The sequence below is a fragment of the Mastomys coucha genome, unplaced genomic scaffold (genome assembly GCF_008632895.1).
Source record: "Mastomys coucha isolate ucsf_1 unplaced genomic scaffold, UCSF_Mcou_1 pScaffold12, whole genome shotgun sequence".
In the NCBI taxonomy this organism is placed as follows: domain Eukaryota; kingdom Metazoa; phylum Chordata; class Mammalia; order Rodentia; family Muridae; genus Mastomys; species Mastomys coucha.
Genome location: NW_022196894.1, coordinates 41761658 through 41769520, shown reverse-complemented (window position 1 = coordinate 41769520; position 7863 = coordinate 41761658). Strand labels below are relative to the sequence as shown.

Sequence of the window (7863 nt, the reverse complement as noted above, 5' to 3'; positions counted from 1 at the left end):
ACTCAGAAATCTGCCTGCCTCTGCCTCCCAAGTACTGGGATTAAAGGTGTGCGCCACCACCGCCCGGCCTCAATTCTGCATTTCTGTGAACTCATCATTTGGTGCGGTTTGCCCTCTTGTTGGTAGAGTGCAAGTTGGGAGAGAAGAGACTCATTTGCTAAGTTGGTAAGCACGTGTGGGAGATGAAGAAATGTTAAAGATGAGGCTATGACTCTTAGAATTTGCTTCTAGAAAGCCTTTTTATTAGGGATTGGGAGCAGGGGCTGGTGAGATCTCTGAGCTCGCCGGAGACACTGGAGCAGTCTGAGGGTTAGGGTGGTTTCATGACTTTCCCTTGAAGGCTGTCTAGCACAGTGATATGTGCCTGGCACTCAGTAGACACTGACCACATTAGTCAAAAGGAGTAGACAGTCCCGTGGGGATGAAGGCAATGCCAGGGTCATGTGCTGCTACAGTGTGATAAAGAAATTAGTAGAGAGATTACTTTGACAGCTGTTCTTTAAGAAGTGTGAATATTTTACTAACTGGCCAAGTAAAAAATGTGTACCTTATCAATGTTAATCGAGGCCATAGCCTCAATAAACAAAGGTAACACATTAAAATTCTGTAGCAAACATTATGCCAAGCGAGAGAAGCCAAGATCCAAGGAGCAAATCTTGGTGTTTTTTTTTTTTTTTTAAATCTTGGTGTTTGGTTGGGAGCCTAGTGGATAACCGCTGAACCATCTCTGCAGCCCTCCAAATCTTATAATGTAAATATGTTGAAAGTCTTAATACATACACAGATGCTTTCCTCCTCTGGGCAGTCTCCTATTCTGCTTCTCCAACCTACGTTGTCTCAGTTTACATCAATATTTTATAGTCTTTTTTTCACACGGCTGCACATGCATATTTTATAACTTTCCTGTAAAGTTCACATTTTTCCATTACCCTGCTGTCATTATAAAGTTTACTAGTCTTCCTTAGGTGCCAAAACAGTGTAGAAAATCAGTTTACTAATGCAGAGAGCCTTAGGGGGATAGTGAGTAGGATCTGGATTTTGCTTTGGAGCTGGGATATCTCAGGCAAACCCTTGGACATTCCCCAAGGCCTCCGTTTCCCATCTGTGAACACGAGGCAGTTAGATCCGAAGGCCTGCAAGGTGTCTGCCAACGTGTGAACTTTGTAGCCTCTGAAGCAGGAAAGAATACATATCTTGACCTAGTATCTCATACACATTGGAGGCCACCAGTGAGGCTGGCTTGTCTCCTCCAGGTGACTGTTTTCTAGGAAAATATGAGGCAGGATCCTCGTGGCCAGTTCTCCCTTGCTCCCTCTCCCTCTGAAAACAGCAAGTTCGTTTCAAACCTTCGTTTCCTTAGCTTTCCATGTTCTTTGTCTCTGTTCTCATTCTTGCATTCCCTCCTTTCCTTTCCTCCCTCCTTTCTAACCTCCACCCTCCTTAAACTCTTGAGATCTCCATATTCATCTGGTGAGCTATTTCAAGGATCTTTTTTAACCCCCTCGCTCTTGCTCCTCATGGAGCCCCACCATTCTGCCTATCCAGGAGGGCGCTGGTAGCAGGCTTACCAATCATTATTTGGGCAGAGTTAAATAGAGCTTGTGCCGAGTTATCTTATTTATTTTATGTCCACTTGACACAAGGTAGAGTCATCAGAGAGGAGGGAGCCTCAGCTGAGAAAATTAGCTCCCTAAGAGACAGCTGTAAGGCATTTCCCTAATTAGTGATTGATGGGTGTGGGGGGAGGGGCAGTCCATTGTGGATGGAGCCATCCCAGGGCTGGCAGGCTGAGCAAGCCACGGTGAGCAAGCCAATAAGCAGCTCTCCTCTAAGGCCTCTGCATCAGTTCCTGGCTCCAGGTTCCAGCCATGCTTGAATTCCTGTCCTGACTTCCTTCGAAGATGAACAGTGATATGGAAGTGTAAGTCAAATAAATCCTCCCCCCCCCCCCCCCCCCCCCAGCAATAGTAACCCTAACTAGGACAGGGATATAATACTACTTAGCTTTTTTTCCCTTAAGATTTATTTTATTTATATGAGAACACCATGACTGTCTTCAGACACGTCAGAAGAGGGCATCAGATCCCATTACAGATGGTTATGAGCCACCACGTGGTTGCTGGGAACTGAACTCAGGACCTCTGGTAAACCTGGATCATCAGCACAGAAAACAATTTCAGGACAAGTGAGAGTAAATCAGGTTTGTTAAGTAGATTAAAAAGACGGGTGCTAGTCCATGCTTGATTTAAGCGCAAGGTGGTGGTGGGGAGCAAAAATGGAGGCAGGGAGACAGAACTACCTTTAAGGAAAAAGAACACCTATAAGATAGGGGTGTGGGGCTTCTCAAGAGGGCCATGAGTCATTTTCTTTACAGTGAATGTATGTGTATATATGGTCCTGTCATTTTAAAATTATACTGTTTAAAGGGTATAATTCATCACAAGGCTTAATGATTAAAAATAGTTTAAAAGTTAAGTGAAGTTTTAGAAATTAAATAAGAATGTATGAATGGGCTTACTTATTTTCCTTAAAATTTTTCTTTTGTAAAAGAACCTATAATGTGACTTTATGTGGTGCATTGCTCAGATTTAGAGATGAGAGGAATGGTGGCGCAGTTAAGCCTCAGGACATAACCATTCTCCCCCTAAGTCAGCACAAAGAGTTGGTTGTTTGAATGTCCTTACCTGTGATGCATTCAGGAAAAACTAGTGCTAGCTTTCTAGACAGGTGTTTTGTTTTGAGCAGGGTTGTGCATCTCTGGCTCTCCTGGAACTCCTTTTGCAGACCAGATTGGCCCTGAACTTTCTGAGACTCCCCTGCCTCTGCCTCTGGGTGCTGGCATCGAAGGTGTGCACCACCACACCTGCCTCATTGCCAGCAGTCTCGATTTTGTTATCTGTGTTAAAGTTCCTTGACTCTGAGCTGGAAGCAAATGCAAACCAGAGTGAAGGGACCTATTCCCTTCCAACATTCCCATGTTTTCCTGTCTTTCTGCCTTGCCTCTCAGCCTGACTGATGACCATTATATTTAGACATGAGGAGCTTCCACCTCCTAGAAGTCATGGTTAACCAACTCAAAACATCTTCCCAAACCTTTGAAGCTCTGTGGTTTTACAGTGCAACCTTAAGCCATTCACATCGGGTCAGCTGGGGCTACTTGTATTTCAGGACGTTCTTAGTAGTTTCTGAAATGTATGGATTTGCATATGAATGTGTGTCTTCTAGTTAGCTGGTCTCTTTAACTTTATCATTAAACTGAATAATCTATTCTGCGTTGAGATGCGTTAGACTAGCAAGCTCCTCAGAGGGGAGGGATGAAGGGCTGTCTTCGTGGAGATGATCTTATGCTTCTGTAATACCCCTGCTTCCTACAGAAGTCCAGCAAGAAGCAGCGTGGATGACTCTGGGGAAGGAGATGAGAAGTTCTCCAAGGCCATCAGCTTTACCCAGGAGTCAATTAGCAGAGCTTCAGAAATAGAGTCATTGGATGGGAACTCACCGAAAAGAGTCAGTATCTGCTGTTCATGATTTTTTTTTTTAAAGACTGGAGTCTTGTCATGTGTCTTGGACAGACCTCGAACCTGTGTTGTCTCTCTCCTCACTCTCCCTAGTACAGGGCTTTTGGCATTTACAAACACACCTGGCTCATTGTCCCTGTTATCTGATACTCTGTGTCTCCCCTGCCAGTGGCAGCCCCTTCAGAGGGGCTCCTGGCTTTTTAAACTGACCACTAATCTCTTGTGTTTCATTCTTTCTTTTCCTGGCATAGCAATGTGGTCCCATGCACATTAGAGCATTTCCACCACAAACACCATACCATTTTTTTTTTTTTCTGCTGAACTATTTTCTTAGTGAAGAACAAAGTAGTTAGAGACCACCTTCTAAGAGCTGAATGCTTTAACACAGCTTTTCCTGTTTGGGGCCTGCGGCCGGATTGGTCTGATTTTAGAACAGCATTTGAGCTTCAGAGCCTGCCTCTGCTGGGTACCATATTTAAATAAGTTAACTGCTTAAGCTTCATCTTTGTTTTCTCAGCTATAAGGTGAGAGTAAAAGAAGAATTACGTGAGTCAGTAGTTATGAAAGTACTGAGAACAATTCCTAGCATTCATTAAGTTTTCCTAAAGCCATAGGCGGCTGTTATTGAAAGACTGTGCTGTGTAGTTAGCAATAGTTCTATTTCTTAGACCCCTCAGGTGCTCCTAGCATCCCCTCTGGGTAAAGGTTTAGGAAACACTGACATAGGTTTTATCGGTGTGTAAGGCCTCCCTCCAAGTTCTACACTTGCTTTAGCAACCACTCTTCCTCATGCTTCTGCATCAGCCTGCTTCTATAAAACATATGCTCTAAGAGACACTTAGGGATCTACTACTGCACAAGGGATGTCATTTTGGAAGTTAATCTTTGTATGTGGGACACTCAGGGGTGGGAACAAGATGGAGGACTTCTTGCAGAATCATCATCCATTTGCCAAAGTCCACCAAGGGCTGGGTTCTCAGGACTCCAGTCTGTCACTTAGTCCTCCTACCTCTCCTGTCTAATGTGTCCCCTCTTGGAATACTTAGCCTGCTGGTCCTAGTTCTGTCCCTGAAAGAAGTTGTCCATCCTTAGTAGTCAATGGGATAGAAAAAAAAATGCATGTTCTTGTCAATATTCACAGAGGTTTTCAAACTCCTGGATATTTTTCCCAAGGAGTATTATGGTGAGTCTCGGGTCTTAGAGATTATCAAATGTTGTCTGTTTTTCTCTTTGTTTGATTTTTTTTTCTTACTTTCATCAAATTGAAAAATAGCAAAAATCAGAAACAACTGTTTTCTAAAGGAAAATTGTTATAAAATAAGTATTGTAAAATACAGGAAACTATCTGGAGATAAAAACAATACAAATGCCAACAATCTGTTACTTTTTTTTTTCTTTCTTTTAAAACAATTAGTTTATTTTATGTGCATTAGTGCTTTGCCTGCACATATCTTTGTGAAGGTGTTAGGTCCCCTGGAACTGGAGTTATAGTCAGTTTTAAGTCACTATGTAGGTGCTGGGAATTGAATCCAGGTCCTGTGGAAAAACAACCAGTGCACTTAACCACTGAGCCATCTCTCTAGCCGCATCCTTACTTTTTATATAGGTATCTACCGATATTCCTATAATAGGGAATAAAATTTAGATAGCAAGAAGCTACAGTATGGAGCTTTGCTTGGCTCTTAGAGAAACTCTGAGTCCACTAGGCAAGCATATTGCTCTCTACTATGTAATTCCCAAATATATCAAGTCTTGACCTTGGCTGCATTCTCTGCTTGAAGAGTCAGTTCTCTGGATATGGTAGTCTAACTCTTTAGTAAGTTGTGTCCTGAGTCCCAGTTACCACTCAGCTTCTTGACTGGTCAATGGTTAAAACTTGTGTTCTCCCTGGAGCTGAGAATCCATTCAGTGCTAGGCAAGGATCTTCCATGGCAGAAAAGAGAAGGACTGGATATATGTCTTGTATGCTCTTTATCTATGTACACAAAGACAGGGCAAAGAGGAACTTTTCTGTATAGTTAACACATATTTTATACTTGCCTTACTGATTACAGTTAGTTCTATTTGAATCGTAACGTAACAATAGATTTACATTTAGTGCCCATCATTTACTGTATGTATCTATTAGTATGTCTGTTACTATGGAAATGACCTGTCCTCATTAATCATGCCCAAGAAGTATGCATACCATATTTTGGTATACTGTAAATCTCTGTCTCGTAGTCTCTTAGTAGTAGGACCAGTTGGGCTTGTGAAGTTAATCTCCTCTCCCCACTGCACCCCTAAATGACTTCTATTTCTTTACCGTCCTTCCATCTCTATTTTAGTTCCTGGTTTTGAGAGAGGTGGGTACTGGCTAAGAAAACTAAGCTGGGTTTGGCCTCTGCCCTTGTCTGTCCTGAAAGACCTGATTGTTCCATCGCGTTGTTATCTTCAGCTACCTTTCCTTTGTGCTCCAGCACTCACTTGCTGGTAGCTTCCTTTGAATCTCTTTTATGTGATGTTCTTCATATGTTTGCCGTTCACCACTGTGTGAAGAAAGGCCTTTGTTACCTACCAACATATCAAGGGGAGCATTCAATCCTGAAAGCAGCATTTCAACCCTATACCCTTCATATTTAATATTAAAGTTCTTGCTGTAAGACTTATGCTTCAAATCAGGTATTTTTTTTTTTTGTTCTGTTCTGTTTTGTTTTGCTTTTTTAACCTTTAAACAAAATTGTGTGTCTTTTAGGGATTGGGAAAAGAAGAGTCCCAGAGTGAGAGACATGTGAGAAAAAGTCCTTCACTAGCTTCAGAAAAGAGGTTAAGCAGAGCGCCCTCCAAGTCACTGGACTTGAATAAGAATGAGTACCTTTCTCTGGACAAAAGCAGCACTTCAGATTCTGTGGACGAAGGTAAAGAATTTAAATCTTGACGAAATTCCAGGCATGTCTTCTTAACGTTCACCTTTGTGTTAGGTGTGTGTGTGTGTGTGTGTGTGTGTGTGTGTGTGTGTGTGTGTGCAGAGTGAGAATTTGATTGTGTCAGCCTCACACTACACAGAACCAGAAAAGGAATGGATGTGTGTAGAAAACAGAGACCAGCTAGTCAGTCTCTCCATCTTTACTTCTCTCAGAGCCTGGAGTTTGCAGGTCTCCATTAGAGTGACTTGGATCTCCAAGCTTTCTGGATGAGGGAGTTAGGGCATGGTGAAATATCTCAGTGCAAGCACAAGGACCTGAATTCAACCCCCAGCACCCACACGACAAACCCAGCATCAGGAAGATGGGGACCCGCAGATCCTTGGTCTCATTGGCCTGGCAGCCTCTCATAATCAATATGTTCCAGATTCCAATGAGAGGCAAGACCAGGTCTCAGAAAATAAAGGTGCCTGTTTCCTGAGGAACCACAATGAAGGTTGTCTGGACTTCACAGACACATGTACACATGCATACATACACAAACAAAAGTACGCCCCCCCCCAACACATACAGGACTTTCATGCAGTGGACACAGACCAGTACTAGTGGAAAAGCAAATCCCTTACTAGAAATCCTGTATGCCTCTCCAACAGGCTGAGGTAAGATATTCCCATTGTGACTGTATTTAGTCTACCTCTCCTCCACCTATAGAAAAAAAGAAATTGAGGGTTTTGTTTGAACACATGTATGAGTTAGCTGTGCAGAGATTGGATTGAGGGCAAGATCTTTGATTCCAGTCTTCTTTTCATTTAACTACTTCCCAAGTTTATTATTATTAATGTTACTATCACTACTAAAGATAAGTTCTCACTGTGTAGTCTTGGGTGGCTGGCCTGTAACTCACTTTTTAGTTTTGTTGAACTCAGAGATCTTCCTGCGTCTGCCAGGGCTGGGATTAAAGGCATGAGTACCATGGCCAGCACTTCCCAACTTGTTTTTTTCCTCTTATTTTTCCAAAGGAATATTTGCTAGGTGCAGTGGGGCACACCTCTAATCCCAGCATTTGGGAAGCAGAGGCAGGTGAATCTCTGTAAGTTTAAGGCTAGCCTGGTCTACATAATGAGTTCCAGACTAGCCAAGGTACATAGTGACATCCTGCCTCAACCAACCAACCAACTAACCAACCAAGGCTCTATAAACCTGATTATATATATATATATATATATATATATATATATATGCATACGCGCACATATATATACATATACATATGCATATACATGTGTGTATGTATATATACACACATGTATATGTATGCATATATATGTGTATGTATATATATATTTATGAAAGCAAGCAGTCTCATTCTGAGATAAATATTAATTTGAATTACTGTGTAACATCCAAAAGGAAGTAAAAGTGGCTAGAAAGCAACCCTGCTT

General features: G+C 42.2%; 1 protein-coding gene across 8 annotated transcripts in view; it reads left to right on the top strand.

The window, feature by feature from the left end:
* The window catches only part of Gramd1c (GRAM domain containing 1C), an 89029-nt gene that overhangs the window by 57604 nt on the left and 23562 nt on the right, over window positions 1-7863 (top strand). For all 8 annotated transcript variants that reach the window (XM_031363948.1, XM_031363944.1, XM_031363949.1 and 5 more), the window contains 2 exons: window positions 3375-3507; window positions 6253-6415. In XM_031363948.1, coding sequence (XP_031219808.1) covers window positions 3375-3507; window positions 6253-6415 — 296 coding nt within the window. The remainder of the gene's footprint in view (window positions 1-3374; window positions 3508-6252; window positions 6416-7863) is intronic.